The sequence below is a fragment of the Chiloscyllium plagiosum genome, chromosome 10 (assembly GCF_004010195.1).
Source record: "Chiloscyllium plagiosum isolate BGI_BamShark_2017 chromosome 10, ASM401019v2, whole genome shotgun sequence".
Taxonomy (NCBI): domain Eukaryota; kingdom Metazoa; phylum Chordata; class Chondrichthyes; order Orectolobiformes; family Hemiscylliidae; genus Chiloscyllium; species Chiloscyllium plagiosum.
In genome coordinates, this window is record NC_057719.1 from 66,011,417 (window position 1) to 66,028,959 (window position 17,543).

At 41.0% G+C, this 17,543-nt stretch overlaps 1 protein-coding gene across 10 annotated transcripts in view; it reads right to left on the reverse strand.

Annotated features, from left to right (window-relative positions):
• Positions 1 to 17,543, reverse strand: part of ryr3 (ryanodine receptor 3) — a 347,517-nt gene that overhangs the window by 37,319 nt on the left and 292,655 nt on the right. For all 10 annotated transcript variants that reach the window (XM_043697981.1, XM_043697979.1, XM_043697973.1 and 7 more), the window contains 7 exons: positions 12,003 to 12,091; positions 10,998 to 11,126; positions 6,737 to 6,841; positions 4,215 to 4,296; positions 2,184 to 3,493; positions 2,031 to 2,080; positions 1,766 to 1,934 (listed from right to left, as the gene is read on the reverse strand). In XM_043697981.1, coding sequence (XP_043553916.1) covers positions 1,766 to 1,934; positions 2,031 to 2,080; positions 2,184 to 3,493; positions 4,215 to 4,296; positions 6,737 to 6,841; positions 10,998 to 11,126; positions 12,003 to 12,091 — 1,934 coding nt within the window. The remainder of the gene's footprint in view (positions 1 to 1,765; positions 1,935 to 2,030; positions 2,081 to 2,183; positions 3,494 to 4,214; positions 4,297 to 6,736; positions 6,842 to 10,997; positions 11,127 to 12,002; positions 12,092 to 17,543) is intronic.

Consider the following 17,543-nt stretch of genomic DNA (forward strand, 5'->3'; position numbering starts at 1 on the left):
GTGTATGGCTGCACCAAGCTGCGTGTAGACCATTGGAGAAAGTGAGGACTGCAGGTGCTGAGATCAAAGTTGAGAATGTGGTGCTGGAAAAGCACAGCAGGTCAGGTAGCATCCGAGGAGCAGGAGAGTCGATGTTTCGGGCATAAGCCCTTCATCAGGAAGCAAACATCAAATATTACTATGTATTGAGGTTCAACCTGTCCCCGGTGTTACAAAGTGGGGTCTGGCCTCAGTGCCGAGTAGTTGGACTGTTTCCATATTATTTGTTCTTTATGGAAAAATGTGCCAAGAAAAACACCTTTGACCACAAGTCAATTGGGCAGCAGTCAGCCCTGTGGATGCTGCCTGGTGATTTCCTGAGCAGACTGTCAAAATCACTTGGTGGAATGCCTCATCATCAGATGTATACACATGCAACAAGATGTAGCTTGGTTGGTTGTGAGAAGGGCACTGCCCATCAGATTCTATATACATGTCCAGTCTCTGTACCGCTGCGCACTGCCCTCAAAGTGGCTGCAGAGGGGACAGAGACTGTCACACATTTCTTGCTAGAAGGTGCCTTTGGAAAGGAAGCCTGGAGGAAGATTCAGTGGTTTTTGTTGAGGTTTGCCTGTGCAGCTCTGTGACATGGGACTCTGTGCTGTATGGTCTGTTCCCCAGGACGCATACTGAGACAAATATCGACAGCATCTGGGGGACCATCAACTCAGTGAAAGATGCTCTTTGGTCTACCCGAAACCTGTTGGTCTTTCAGTGCAAGGAGTTGACCATGATCAAGTGTTTGGGAGATAGTGAGGACTGCAGATACTGGAGACTCAGAGTCAATAAAGTGTGGTGCTGGAAAAAACACAGCAGGTCGGACAGCATCTGAGGAGCAAGAGATCCCCAGGGCTGGGGAGGGGGGTTTGAGGCTGAGAATTAGGTAGCAGGAAGCGGTGGGGCTGGGGGAAAGGTAGGTGGGATGGCGATAGGTGGATGCAGGTAGGTGGTGATTGTGATAGGTCGGTGGGAAGAGTGGAGCAGATAGATTGGGAGGAAGATGGACAGGTAGGTTTAAGTCAAGAGGGTGGAGCTGAGTCGGAGGGTTGGATCTGGGATGGGGTCAAGGGTGAGGAGATTTGGAAGCTGGTGAATTTAATGTTAAGGTTGTGTGGTTGTAAGCTCCTGAAGAGAAAGATGAGGTGTTCCTCCTCCAGTTTGTAGGTGGCCTTATTTAGGTGGTGAAAGAGGCCCAGAACGGATATGTTATCAGGGGAGTGGGAGTGAGCGTGAGAGTTGAAATGGTTGGTCACTGGATGGTGGGGTTGGTTGGTGCTTACAGACCAGAGATGTTCTCTGAACCACTCTGCAAATTTGCACTCAGTCTCCCCAATATAGAGGAGACCATATAGAGAGCAAAGGTTTCCTCCGGGTGCTCTGGTTTCATACCACAGTGGAAAGATGTGCAGATGAACAGGAATAGCCATGCTAAATCATCCATAGTATGCAGGCTAGGTGGATTAGCGAAGGATACACAGGGTTACAAGGAAAGGATAGGGGGTGGGATGCTCTTCAGAGGGTTGGTGTGGTCTCGATGGGCCAAATGCCTACTTCCACACTATAGGGCTTCTATGATTTGCACAATTCCAGTATCACAATGTTGTTTCTTAAGGTTGCTACATTTAATAAAGAGAAATTGACCAAAATTTTAAGCTGGAAGTCATTTGATATGTTGTATAATTGGAGCCCTTAATGCTCAATTTAAAAACACAGCCTAGTTACGTACCAGAATCTTGGTTTGGTAAATTTCCAGTCCCTCCCAGAAGTTTGCCAAGAAGGCCTCAGGCTCCTTCTTTTTCTGCCCACGGCGTTGCTTCTTTTCTGTTTGCTCTTTTCCCTCACTTTCAATCGGCTGTTCCTCTTTGGCTTTGTCCTTCTTCTCGCCATCTTCTGTGCTATCAAGGCAAGAGCACACCAGGAATCACTTACCTGGCAATAACTCAAATTTGAACTGAAATTCTTTGTATCGACATGCTGCGACTGGAACTTACTCAGCCTTCTCGGCCTCTGCTCTGCTCTCAGCTTTACTCTTTTGTTCAATCTTGAAATTCAACATAAAACACAACAAAAAACATTTAGGTTGTAAACTATCAGAAAGTTGGAATATTTTGAAGTTGAAAGTGGTAAATGCTTTTAAAACTTACCTCTGCTTTCTTCTGTTGCCGCAATGCCTTCTCGATACTAGGAGGGCTGTCCACTCCTATAATTTCTGAGACATCACCAAGACCTCCATGCATATCGCTCGCTGTTTTGCCTGCTTTCTTTGTACCTGTACCAAATATATCCGGCATCATATCTGCTTCATTTTTCTCACCTTGTACTGCAGACTCAAGCTCTGTGACAACACTTGCCTCAGGAATTTCAGCTCTTTCGGGTTCTGCCACATCACCATGAATTCCAAGTTGTGTTGGATCAGGCATGCTTGCTAAAAGATCTGTGACAGTGATGTTTTTGGCACCTTCAACTAAGCCACCACCAAACATGGCACTCCACATAATCTGGAAAAGTCCTTGGACTACACTGAAAACAAAGAACACAAGGCTAGTCAACAGTATCCAGAAGAAGGAGAAAAATGCCATGAGTAACTCCATGGTTGTCATCCTCTTAATTTTTTTGTACTGCCTTCTGATATTTTTAAATGTGAAAATGCTGAAAAACTTAAACAATCGGGTTTTGAAATCATGATAAGCTGCTGCAAAAGCACTTGAGGATTCAAGAACTTCTTCATCGCTCTCCTCTTCAGTTGACATAGGCTCATCTTCATCATCATCTGGTCGCTCAGTTGAATCAGGCTCAGAGATTTCAGAAGCGAGTTGCATTTCAAATATGGTGTCCTCGCAAAAATTCACAAAGAGTTCCATTTTTTCTGATTCTCCTCCTTCATTCACAACATCAAAGATAAACTGCCTTTTGGATTCCTTGACTTGAGGTTTCTCCCATTGCGTTCTACTCGATTCGCTGATTTCAAAGTAGACCCTTTCTATGCGCTTTGCAGCACCCATAATCTCAATGCGTCCTAAATAGGGTTCAAAGTATGTAAGCACGCTTTGTGCTGGTTGTAAAAGAGTCGCCAGGCGGCTATCATTAGGCATGTGTTCAGATAAGTTGGTCAGTAATACAGCTACATTAAAACCAATGTCCTTGGCAGGTTCATGGAATCGATCAATAAACTCGATATAGTTAAACATATCATTTTCATCAGCTTCAACACAAGACAGTAGAAATTCTATTTCAGGTTGTGTGTATTTTTTCTGACTCTCTAAAGCTTTCTGAAATTCCTTTTTGGACATTATTCCTTTACCATCTGGGTCATAGACTTTGAAAGTATCGGAATTGGTTATCTCCTTTAATTTCAGAAACATATCAAAGAACTTCAGGATCATTTCCATGTTGCTGGAAGACTCAACCAGTGTGTCTACCATCTGTTTGCCTATTGTTCCATTTACAACGTTACCTAAGATTGTAGAGAACAGCACAATGAATTTAAATAAACACAGATGCAAAATGTTTGAATGAACTAAGTCCTCAACCCAGATGTTAAAAATTTGAAATAATTACGGCGAATATGAGAAATTTTCCACCTATTAACAAAAAATGAAAATTGTATTTAACTAGATTAGATTACCTACAGTGTAGAAACAGGCCATCGGCCCAACAAGTCCACACCGATCCTCCAAAGAGTAATCCACCTAGACCCATTCATCTACATTTACCCCTGACTAATGCACCTAACACTATGGGCAATTTAGCACATCCAATTCACCTAACCTGTACATCTTTGGACTGTGGAAGGAAACCAGAGTATCCAGAAGAAACCACACACAGACAAGGGGAGAATATGCAAAGTCCACACAGACAGTCGCCCAAGGCAGGAATCAAACCTGAGTCCCTGGCACTTTGAGGCAACAGTACTAACCACTGAGCCACCTAGCTGCCCCCAAAAAACAGTGCATTTTTCTGAATATTGTTTTCCAGGTATAGCTCATACACATTCAAACCATTAGTGCAGCATTTTAAAATGCTGTGGAACTGGATATTGCTTTCATATGTAAAAAATAAGTGATTCAAATATTTGGCAATAGGCAGTATTCACAGCAATAGTTAAATATGTTAATATTATTGGACCAGATGCTAACTAAATCTCTAAAACTGTACAATGTGCAAAATATGTTAACCTTCCAGTAGTGACAATAGCATCACTACCATGTCCTTCTGGAGATCCAACAATTCCTTCAGCAACTCAATCTGGCTCGAGTCCTATAATCCAAAAACAAACATTTTACTTTTTTATTCATCTATTTATATGTAAAAGGAATAAACCAAGCCTCCAGCTATTTAGTTATCTTTCTTAATGTGGATTGACACTCAAAGGCAAAAAGCGGAGAAAAATTGCTTAGAAGCTAAAATCTATCAAAATATTTCAAGATCATATATTTTAACATACACACACATTTAAACCCTGGATGAAGATTATATTAAATGACTGTAAAAGGTTTTCTGCAAGAGGAATTGAAACAATCTTATAAAAATATGAATGCAAATTCCTTCACTTTACAAAAGTATGAAATTAGGTCAAAAGAAATTTCAATGCTGTGCCATGAGGGTCTCTTGCCTTGTTACCTTAAAACTACCTAGAATTAGAACAGTCAGTGAAACCCATTGATTCGGAGAACCATGGACCTTCAAAGATTTAACTACAGTGGGGATGGGGAATGGTATTAAAGGGCGGCAGTGGTGATGAGGGGAGAATAGGAAAGGGCTAAGGATAGAGCTAAAACTCCAAATGTTTCCAGAAGGCACATTTTCAGTGATGTTGTCTTGTGCTGTCTGGAATGGTAAACTTCTCATGGAGTAATTTTGGTGAATTATTTGACCATGTTACACTTCAAACGTCAACTACTATCCAACGTCATACTTTCTCATTTTACAAAACCCCTTTAAATCTGAATAAAATAGTTAATTTTTCCTTCAGCTTTTGTGACTCTTCTTCATAAATCAAAGACATTTTACAGGTGAACAAATCATCTTGGCGCCTTTTGCAGTACAGTCAAAGCATTTGGAAGATTTGGATGAGGGAAGCCAGGGAAAAAAAAACTTTGAGATGAGCAAGAAGTAACTCAACGCAATTTATGGATAACGACTACTGCTGTTTCTGATGCCTAAGCCAATAGTGGGCAGTACACCAAGTTTAACTCCTCATTGCCTTTTTTCTATAGCTGTTTGGTACAGCTGAGATACAAACTGATATTGACACACAGGTGACGTCCCAATCCTACACACTGAGTGGCTTGTTCAGCCATTTCAGAGCCAAGGAGGAAGTGAGGACTGCAGATGTAGGAGATCAGAGTCGAGAGTGTGGTGCTGGAAAAGCACAGCCGGTCAGTCAGCATTCGAGGAGCAGGAGAATTGATGTTTCAGGCATACGCCCTTCATCAGGAATGAGGCTTGTGGGCCAGGGGGCTGAAAGATAAATGGGAGGGGGGGGAGGGCTGTGGGGAAAGTAGCTGGGAATATGATTGGTAGATGAAGGTCAGAGAGGAAGGTGCAGCGGATAGGTGGGACGGAAGATGACATTGCAGAGCGAAGCTCAAAAAATGCTGCTTCTTTAACCAGAATAATTCCAAAGAAATAATTTGATTAGTGCAACATCTGAATCTCTCTAGCATAGGGTTAAATACAAATGCTATTGATTCAATTAAGGATAGATATTAAATTTGGCAACAGGAATAAAATGAACAGTGCTACATTGGCCATAGCATCAATTTACCTTTATGCTGGACTGAAAAAATTAGTGTTAATCCTGACAAAATTTACTCGATTAAACATTCCACCTCAAAGAATGTGATTAGATTAGATTCTCTACAGTGTGGCCCAACAAGTCCACACCGCCCCTCCAAAGAGAAACCCACTCCCCCACCCTACATTAAACCCTGACTAATGCACCTAACACTGTGGGCAATTTAGCATGGCCAATTCACCTGACCTGGACATCTTTGGATTGTGGAAGGAAACGGAGCACCCGGAGGAAACCCACGCAGATACAGGGAAAATGTACAAATTCCACACAGACAGGCGGGAATCAAACCCAGGATCCTAGTGCTGTGAGGCAGCAGTGCTAACCACTGTGCCGTTGCTCAATCAGATGTATATTTGTTGCAGTCTTAATTATTGTTAGAAATGATCAAAATGATGAATTTGAAACAATTAATAATGGTCCTTTCCTGATCTAACAACTTTGGTACAATATTAACCAGGAACAACCGAGCCTTGATTTCAGGTACTTGCTGAAATAATTGATATCTGCTGGCTGCTTATACCAATAATACTCACTTGAGGTTCACTGAAATTATAATGCAGCAAGAACTCTGTTTGCATTTTATATTGACGTCAAAAGGTTATAATTAGAAATGTCATGGTCCATATTAGTATTCAGTAGCGGAATAGCTTTCAACACTCATCATCATTTTATCTTCCCCAAATTTTAAAACAGTAACACGCTAATTGTGGGGTTTATTTCAGGACTGCTCAGTGTCATATCTTATCTATTTGATACATATGATCTGGAAGACAAAAGTTTGTACATGAAGCATTTTTGCTTATAATTAAGTGGACACCTTGGGGTTAGATGCAACTTTTGGCTATTTTGCAGTATTAGAGCAGATGCCTGTGTTTATCAGCGATGTAGTGGGGAACATACCTGAGAAAGCTTCATTTGCATATTCGCAAAGACATGAAGGAAACCAACCACTGCATCCCAGAGCCTGCTATGGGCTAGACTCTGCTGGTTACCAATGCAGGGGCCCTACACAAGCAAAATCAGACAGATATGTTTCAGAATAGAATGCCGATGACAAAACTTGATGCATTTTCAAATGTGTTATTTTATTCATTGCTTTGTTTCTCACTGATTACATTACAGACATGTTAAATATTGAAGAATGCAAAGTAAACATCCAGACTTTGAAAATCATAGAAGTACAGTGAGCACATGAAAGTAACAACACAAAAGTAGGCCAGTCAACCCAAATAGGACTTGAACCTTCACCTCTGACCCAGAGGGACCCCTCGTGTCAGAAGATCTCCCACCATTTTCTTTTAGATTAGATTCCCTACAGTGTGGAAACAGGCCCTTCGGCCCAACAAGTCCACACCGACCCTCCGAAGAGCAACCCACCCAGACCTATTCCCCTACATTCACCCCTGACTAATACACCTAACACTATGAGCAATTTAGCATGGCCAATTCACCTAACCTGCACATCTTTGGACTGTGGGAGGAAACCGAAGCACCCGGAGAAAACCCATGCAGGCATAGGGAGAATGTGCAAACCCCACACAGACAGTTGCCCAAGGCAGGAATTGAACCCGGGTCCCTGGCACTGTGAGGCAGCAGTGCTAACCACTGAGCCACCATGCCGCCTGGTGGCTAATTATTACTTTGTACTTTTCAGAAGTTATTTGCTGGCTAGGAAACATTGCTAAGATATGATAGATGTTATAGAAATGTTTTTTTGATTTCTTTCCTTAATTCAAACATAAGCTAGCCTTGAAAAATACTGCTTCACAAACCAACATGTAGGTGTCACTGTATATACGTTTGGTGAGTTTGTGTGGTTCACGAGTCAACACTTTTCCCTAGGAGTTCAAAGACTTTGGATTCCTGTCCTATCCAGTTTATTTTGTTTTGCTCAAAAACTGCATGAATCCATGTAAAACTCGGTAAAACTATACAGAGGGTTTGTCAGTCTGACATAGCATTGAGACACAGACTTCACACCTATTGTTTTAAAAGCTGAGCCATCTTGAGAAATCTTGTAATTTAAAAGAAGTTCTGTGATTTACCTATCAAAGAACAGAAACCAGCATCTCCCATTATAAAAGGTGAAAGTTTTAATCCAAGATTGTTTACTGTATCGCATCTCCATGACACTGGACTCGTTTGGCTATAGATTCTGTGAACATGATCTTATACTCCACAACCACCTGATGAAGGAGCGTCGCTCCGAAAGCTAGTCCTTCCAAATAAACCTGTTGGACTATAACCTGGTGTTGTGTGATTTGTTTACTTTGTCCACTCCAGTCCAACACCAGCACCTCCAAATCATGTCCTAACCAGAATTTTGAGCACCAAATTGAGGCCAAGGCTCCAGTGCAGTGCTAAGGGAGTGCCACACTCTTTGAGTTTTTGGCTTTTGGATAAGATTTTTAACTGAAGGTCATCATCCCTCTTGGGTGGACGTTGAAGATCTCACAACATTCTTTCACCGAAGAGGAAGGAGTTCTCTGCTCAAGAACAACACTCAAGAAGCTTGACAGCATCCAGGACAAAGCAGCCTGCTTGATTGGCACCACATCCACAAGCCACACCACTAATACTCAGTAGCAGCAGTGTGCACCATCCACAAGATTCACTGCAGAAATTCAATGAAGATCCTTTGATAGCATCTTCCATCTAGAAGGGCAAGGGCAGCAGTACATGGGAGCACAACCACTGGCAAGTTCCCCTCCAAGCCCCTCACCCTCTTGACTTGAAAACATATCGTTGTTCCTTTACTGTTGCTGGGTCAAAATGCCGGAATTTCCTCCCTAATGGCATAATGGGTTAACCTACAGCATATGGCAGCCGTTCAAGGTGGCAGCTCACTACCACCTTCTCAAGAGCAACTAAGGCTGAGAAATAAATACTACCCAGCCAGCGATGTCTGGGTCGCATGAGTAAATAAGTTTAAAAAAAACACTCCTTAGCTAAAATCACCAGAAACTGTTTATCTGGTCCTGCTCACATGGCTGATTGTGGGACCTTGCAATGTGCAGATAGACTACAATGCCATGTTTTGTACATTCCAACAATGACTGTCATTTAGAAGTGCTTCATCATGTACATGGTTGCTTTGAGATCAAGAAAAGTGCCTCTTATCTGCAAGTTTTTCTAATGTCATGTTTCAAATGACTCAAAACATGATTTTCTGAAAATCAATCTAATTTACATTTAAATAAATCAATATTATCTTTTCTCTGCATGAAGAGATTCTCTTGTCCTTTTTTTAAGTCTCGTACATCTTTTTTTAATCTACAATCCTTCCTTTCATCAAGGTCCTCCACTACTGTAAACAACCGGATTCTGTCTGCCATATCCTTTCATAACCTGAAACATTTCTATGACAATCACCTCTGTCAACTGTAATGTTCTAGTTAAAAATACCATGTTACCAAGCTTTCCTTTGTATTTATACTTCCTTCCATCAGACAGCACCCTAGTGAATCTGTAGGGCAGGGCAGCATGGTGGCTCATTGGTTCGCACTGCTGCCTCACAGCACCAGGGACCCAGGTTTGATTCCGGCCTCCCCGTATCTGCGTGGGTTTTCTCCGGTCTCCTCCCACAGTCCAAAGATGTGCAGGTCTGGTGAATTGGCCATGCTTAAATTGCCCGTAGTGTTAGGTGCATTAGTCAGAGGGAAATGGGTCTGGGTGGGTTACTCTTCGGAGGGTCGATGTGGACTTGTTGGACTGAAGGGCCTGTTTCCACACTGCAGGGAATCTAATCTAATCTAATCCTAATGAGCCTCCGTAGTGTTTGGAGCACAATGCGGCACATCTTAATCTAAATGAGACCTGAAGGTTGTGCCAAGGTTCCCCTGCTGCCTTTCCAAGTCTATTTTCATGTTAAAACCTAGAATTCTGTGAAGTTATCTTTCACAGCCTCAGTTTCTCTAACATGCCATGCATGTGGACCAGCAATTACCTCTGCTTTTTCATACTACAAATCCGACTAGAGTATAAACACTGTTGTTTCACACACATCTGCATTTGGTTTTCTAAATGAAGTGTATGTTAGATTTGATTCTTATCTTTGAATCAGGGAAAGAATAAAATGGAACAATTATATGACATATTACGTAGGCAGATATCTTAAGAGGTAACCATCAAGAGTTTCAAAGTAGAAGCTGGCGGGGAACTAAGAGGCCATCAGCCAAGTGGATGATTGGCACAGATTAAATTAATCAAATAGCAAACGGTTTAGCAAGAATTTCTATGATTTTGATTCCAATCACATTTTTAAGGTGTAAATACAAAGTTCTATCCAATGTACACACATGCGAAGTGTCGAGTAGTCTTGGAGACAAAGGCTCCAATCAGCTGGTGTTCTGTCAAGCCATACAGTCACTAGACGACTGACTGATCAGATGATCCATTTTACCTGGTGTTCCCGAAATAGTGCCATGAGATTAGTTGTATCCACACGAGCATTTGTTCATGCCTCTGATTGTTCCAATTATGTACAACTTATCAAGTTTCAGGCATTCCACAATTTACTAACAAATACAGGGTTGAATTTTATATTTGCAGACAGGGGTAGCATCTGCAAAATGCTGTGGGCTCCAGGTCCACTGTCTATCCACTATAATTTTACCAGCAACAAGGTCAGTATGATGGGGTCGGCCTCCCACTTGTCACTAATCAATGTCCACTTGCAGACCTCATTGGTTAAATCACAGTAGTGGTACAATGGGCAGAGATACCAACACCAAACCCCCACCTGGCAGATTTCTCTACTCAGGCTGGTGGTAAGCAAGGATGGTAGCCAACAATGGGATTCCCCCAACATCACCAAAACATCTAACATCCATCCCCTCCTTCACAGATGTCCCTCCCTTCTGAGCTTGTCTACCCACCTCCCTCGCCATGGACCGCCAGCTGGGCCCTGACAAGACCTCCTGGTGTAGTTCAATTCCAGGCTCCAGATCAGTGCATCTTCCTGCGGGCTTCACTGCAGTACCTGCAGTGGCCACTGTTCTCCTGGTGGCACTGCGGGTATTGGAAAGTTGCTGCCTCTGATTTTCTAGCTTGGGTGGCAGTAGCAATGGCACCCTGGTACATACAGCCCATGGAATTTGTCTGATACATAACAAACATTTTTTTTAAAAAACAGGACATATGTAAAGAGCTAAAGTTTTACCTGAATATACTCAGTAAGTGAGTTGAAGATTTGTTTGGCTACAGCTAATGCTTTTGAGAAATTGCGCTGGCCTTGTCCGTCCATGACATCTTTTCCTGAGTAATACCAGTAGAAATCACTGATTGACTCCTGGAATTTAACAAGAGATGAGTTGAATCAGCTTAATTTCTGGATTACAATTTAATGTAACATTTTTTAATATTGAGTGGGTAGTGAAGAATTATATCCATTCCTGTTCCTTTCTCAGTCAATTCTCTTGGCATTCTCTGGGGTTAAATTGTGTTTTTTGAAAAACATTAACATTACATAGGAAAGTGTGCTAAAAATGAAATTTCTCGTCTGAAGGGAATACCGGGCTGTCACAAGAATGGGTGCACGGCTTTCCAATTCTCCTACAGCTCTTGGGAATAGGAAAACATTCAAATACTGAACATCCTAATCAACCAGAAGATAATGGTTTTGCACAAAGAACAACTAAAGACAGCAACAATCCTGAAAATAAGTTCTTCCTTTTTCTACTAGACTGCATTCTTGAATAGTTACTAATTTCCCTTAATAGAGAGATCCATAATATTGTATTGTTTTGTAGGAGTTTTTGCAAATATAGTGAAGGCCACTTGTCTATAATGACAGAATTTTTAAAAAAATGTTTGTGTATTAGTTATAGTTAGAAAGTCAACAGAGACACAAATAAAAATCAAGAGATTTTTGTCCTTGGTAGGTACAAATAGTTAATAAATATTAATCATTTTCACTTGGTAGAATGGAACTTGAATATTGCCAAAAAAATGTTGGCAAAACATTTTCGGCATTGGCTTGCGAACAAATCAGCACCCTTTTCTCATTTGTGTAAATTATTGGTCCCTTTGAAATTTGGTATTCTTTTCATCTGTTGTGATGAATACGAGACAAAAGTTTTGACAGAACAACTTTTTTTTAGCAATACTCAAATTAACCATTTTGTTCTGAATTTCACAAAAATTCAGTGCATTATTTTGGTATTACCTGAAGGCGCAGCAGGTAGTCAACAGTGCTGATTATGATATTCACTGTTGTCGTGTTTCCTATTTGAGTTCTCAAATAATTCTGGAAATCTACAATTTAAAATAAAAATCTTTAATAGATCAGCGAATACATAATTGTGTTTTGAAAAAATTGTATAGAAAATAGTGATTGAGTTTGCGTCCAATTTCCATGTTGAAGTATGAGAACATGATGATTGTTATGGATTGATTTGCAAAAGAGGGCTCAACATGCCCTTCATTAGATTAACAGGCAAGAGAGTTAACATATTACCCTCTTGAATGGAAATTGATTTGATGTAGGTACCCTTTTCTAACTCAGTATTTGGTTATTTTATGATTAATGGCAGATTTTCTTTTTTTCTCTCTGTGCAGCATTTCCAGGGTGAGCATCAAAACTTTAGAATTTGATAAAAGAAACACAATCCTATTTGAGATCTACACATTTCAATTACTGTTGCATACAGACTCTTTGAGATTGGATAAAACAAAGTGCCTTTTAAGTTTTATTTGCAAAGCTATTTAGATTATCTCACCAGCAACACTTCCTGATAATGGATTGCTTTGCTCTGGAAACAGCTGCTGAATTTGCACACAGTCCAGGGATTAGTGCATAGCAATTTTGTGTTTCGAATTCAATATGAGATTGATCACTTTATTTGGCTTTACAAGATTAATTTTTTCTGTTTCAAGTTGAGCTTCAAAAGGGATTAAAAAATATATCTTTGGCAACATTCAGGAATTAAATGTGTTCAGGAGAAATAGGAGCTTCTGAATTAATGGGAGTATCTTGACCTTCCTAAAGTGAGTAGGTTTGCAAACATGCTAACCCCACCTCTTCATAAGAGGCAAACTCTTAAAATAATCAAGAAGCTATGTTTAAAAATAAGTTCTTTTTCCCAAAACATGCCCCGATACGGATTGGTATTTGGTTTATAAATCTTGTTCGTGCTTATTCAATCTCAGATGTGAACCCATTGTAAAATTTACATTACTGCATCTGAAGATGTTTTTCCTTACTATCTTTTTTGCTCACCTGAAGCTGCGTGAATTTGGGCCTGAGGTTCCAACAGCTGTGTTGGTCTCTGAAATTGTTTGCATTTTGATCCATTGAAGTTCAATTGTTCTCTAGTTAACCTTTATAGTAATTCTTTATGCTATGGATTAATTGCTGCATTATTTATTAACCTCAATAGCAATGTTAATATATTCTGTGCTTCGATGGGGAATTAATTCCATCTTTAATCGCAGCAGTGTATTGAGAGTTCATATAGTTAACCTTGATGGTATTTCATAATAGCTAGTATGTTGATGAGCTGTAAGCTACAATGGTGCTGCATGAAACAATTGTGAATTGATTGCTGCTTTAATCACAGTAGCAGTATGTGACTCCCCAATGGAGGCACTACTGTGATTCAGACTCCAGGTTAAGGCACAAGCAGCAGGCAGTTTCAAGCTTGATAGGTTTCACTCTGCAGACTTGGCAAGGCAATGTACTTTGCCACATCCCACCTCTGGTTCACTCTGCAGCAGACCTTTTGGAATCTAGGCCAACTTTGAGCATGAGTGGACTGTACTCAAAGTCCCAGAAGAACATGTGCAGAAGAACAATTGGAATGCGAAGGTTTCAGCGTTCTCTTGCAACATTGTAAATGACATTGAGTTAGACTTAAACATTTCTTCTTTCATGCCAAAACTTTCATGCATGGGTTAGAGTTAGGCTTTGGTTAATGTGGGAAATTACTATTTTAAAACATTTTAGCTTGGAAAGGAAAATTACATTTGATTTATTTTCATTAATTGAAGTTCTTTGAGAAAATAATAAGCACTGTTGAAAAAGAGAGTAAGATCTCATAGTACAAGATACAATATATTAACACAGATAGAGGATTAGTTAGCTATCTGGAAACAGAGTACGAACAAATGGGTAATTTTCAGGTAAGCAAGATGTGACAAGTAGAATGCAACAGGGTTCAGCACTCAGTGGTGGGGGAGGGGGGGTCGGCAATTTACAATTTAGTTCAATGATTTTGGATGAAGGGATAAAAGTTTTGGCACAAACATTTGCTAATGATACACTGTTAGGTTAGGGATTATATTTTCCCAAGATGGTGACAGGGTAGGACACTTCAGCCATTTCCTTCTTTTTTCTCGTTTGTGTGTTTTTTCTCTCTTCTTTCTTCTCAGTGATATCTTCAACTCCGGGCCTCAGCAGACTCAGAACCTTGGCTTCAGTGCAGACCTGGTGAGACGTCCTCTCAGCCTGGTGTGGCATCCGCTTGGTCCAGCATGGTGGTTGTTCAATGGCCGGTGTAGCCTCAGTGTGGACATTCAGCCTTGAGATGATTCCAGAGCAGTCTTCCGGCCTCAAGAGCCTTGAAGTGAAGGCTGGCGTAGTCTGGAGTCAGAGCCTGATGCGGGCCACAGGCTAGGTACCAATGTGGACTGGGTTGGAAGGACTGTTGTCCTGAACAGTTTAGATCCCTATTTTCCAGTTTATTCCAATGATCTGTAATGCTGGATTTATTATTTCTTTATTATTTCTAATTTGATTTTCCTAAGAACTTGTCTTGAAGAATCTGTACCTAGGTACCTTGTATCTAAGGTGGCATCATAAATGGCAACTTGTAAACCTGTCACTGCACTCATTTGAGTATGTGACAATAAAACTAATTCAATTCATTTTGTTAAGAGGACATAATGAGGCTAGTAAGAGATACGTATATAGGTTTACTAAGTGGGTAAAAGTTTAGCAGATGAAATATTATGTGGGGAAATGTGAAGTTCTCCACATTAGCAGGAGGAATAGAAAAACAACATATCCTATTAGTGGAAAGAGATTGCAGAATCTCTTGCAGAATCTCAGGGCAGCTGCTTCACAGTGCTAGGAACCCAGGTTCAATTCCAGCCTTGTGCGACTGTCTATGTGGAGTTTGCATATTCTCCCCATTTCTGCATGGGTTTCCTCTGGATGCTCCGGTTTCCTCCCACAAACATAAAGATGGGCAGGTCAGGTGAATTGGCCATTCTAAATTGCCCATAGTGTTAGGTGCATGAGTCAGAGGGAAATGGGTTTGGGTGGGTTACTCTTCGGAGGGTCTGTGTGGACTTGTTGGGCTAAAGGGCCTGTTTCCACACTGTAAGGAATCTAATCTAATCTAAACTCTGAGGTACATTGAATGACAAAATGTTGGTAAACAGATAGAGCAAGAGATTAAAAAAGTAAATAGGATATAAAAGTAGGAACATTTTTCCAGAGTTGTAGAGGGCATTAGTGAAACCACATCTGGAGCACTATGCTTTAGTAACCTTTATTTAAGAGAAGATATAAATTTGTTAGAAATGGATCAGGGAAGGTTCTTTTGACTGATACTCAGGGTGGGAGGGGGTGATGGTTATCTTTTGAGGAAAGGTGAGGTAGGCTGGACATGTAACTGTTGGAGTTTAGAAAAATGAGAGTCATAGAGTCATAGAGATGTACAGCATGGAAATAGACCCTTCGGTCCAACCCGTCCATGCCAACCAGATATCCCAACACAATCTAGTCCCACCTGCCAGTACCCAGCCCATATCCCTCCAAACCTTTCCTATTCATATACCCATCCAAATGCCTCTTAAATGTTGCAATTGTACCAGCCTCCACCACATCCTCTGGCAGCTCATTCCATACATGTACCACCCTCTGTGTGAAAATGTTGCCCCTTAGGTCTCTTTTATATCTTTCCCCTCTCACCCTAAACCTATGCCCTCTAGTTCTGGACTCCCCGACCCCAGGGAAAAGACTTTGTCTATTTATACTATCCGTGCCCCTCATAATTTTGTAAACCTCTATAAGGTCACCCCTCAGCCTCCGACGCTCCAGGGAAAACAGCCCCAGCCTGTTCAGCCTCTCCCTGTAGCTCAGATCCTCCAACCCTGGCAACATCCTTGTAAATCTTTTCTGAACCCTTTCAAGTTTCACAACATCTTTCCGAGAGGAAAGAGACCAGAATTGCATGCAATATTCCAACAGTGGCCTAACCAATGTCCTGTACAGCCACAACATGACCTCCCAACTCCTGTACTCAATACTCTGACCAATAAAGGAAGCATACCAAACGCCTGCTTCACTACCCTATCTACCCGCGACTCCACTTTCAAGGAGCTATGAACCTGCACTCCAAGGTCTCTTTGTTCAGCAACACTCCCTAGGACCTTACCATTAAGTGTATAAGTCCTGCTAAGATTTGCTTTCCCAAAATGCAGCACCTCGTATTTATCGGGATTAAACTCCATCTGCCACTTCTCAGCCCATTGACCCATCTGGTCCAGATCCTGTTGGAATTTGAGGTAACCCTCTTCGCTGTCCACTACACCTCCAATTTTGGTGTCATCTGCAAACTTACTAACTGTACCTCTTATGCTCGCATCCAAATCATTTATGTAAATGACAAAAAGTAGAGGACCCAGCACCGATCCTTATGGCACTCCACTGGTCACAGGCCTCCAGTCTGAAAAACAACCCTCTACCACCACCCTCTGTCTTCTACCTTTGAGCCAGTTCTGTATTCAAATGGCTAGTTCTCCCTGTATTCCATGAGATCTAGCCTTGCTAATCAGTCTCCCATGGGGAACCTTGTCGAATACCTTACTGAAGTCCATATAGATCACATCTTCATACAAGATCTTGAAGGAATTTGGCAGGGTGAATATTGAAAGGACATTTCTGCATGTAGGAGAGAGGAGAGCGAGGAGATACAGTTAAAAATAATGGATCTCCCTCATTTAAGATTGAGATGAGGAGAAATGTTTCCTTTCAGTGAGTCATGAGTCTGTGGAACATTCTTCACTGGAGAGTGGAGGCGGCAGGATCATTGAGTGTTTTTAAGGTGGAGCTAGGTAGCTTATTGACTATCATGGGAGTCAAAGGGTATCAGAGGGAGGAGGGAGCATGCAGTTGAGACCACAGTCAGATCAGACATGATCTTATTGAATACGGAGCAACTTCAATGGGCCAAATGGCCGACTACTGTTCCTAACTTGTACATAACCCAAGAACCCTTGAACCTGTGCTCTTCTGGTTTTACTGGAGTTGGGACAGGTGTCGGACAGCCAATATTTGTGAAGGTGGTAAGACCTTCATGTACAGATGTTAAGGAGGCTATGTTTTTAAGGTTTTCATCAGAACAAATAAAAGACCATTGACCTCAAACACTAACACTGTTTTTCTGCACAGATGTTGTCTGACCTACTGAGTATTCCCAGCATTTTCAGTTTTATTTCATACATTATATTAAATCAGTACAGTTTTAGTTGCTTGGCAGTAGAGACCTTGAGTCCTGCTGAAGAAAAGAGTCATGTTGCCTAAGATTTTTGTTATTATCATTACAGACATAGTAAAACAAAATTTTAAAAAATGTTAGGAATTACTGAACCTTTTGAAATTTGGAATTGTATAATTAATTGGTATTGTTTAATTAATTGACTGAGTTCCCCTCACTTTAGGATTAGTAAAAACTGGATTATAAATACAATGAGAATTCAT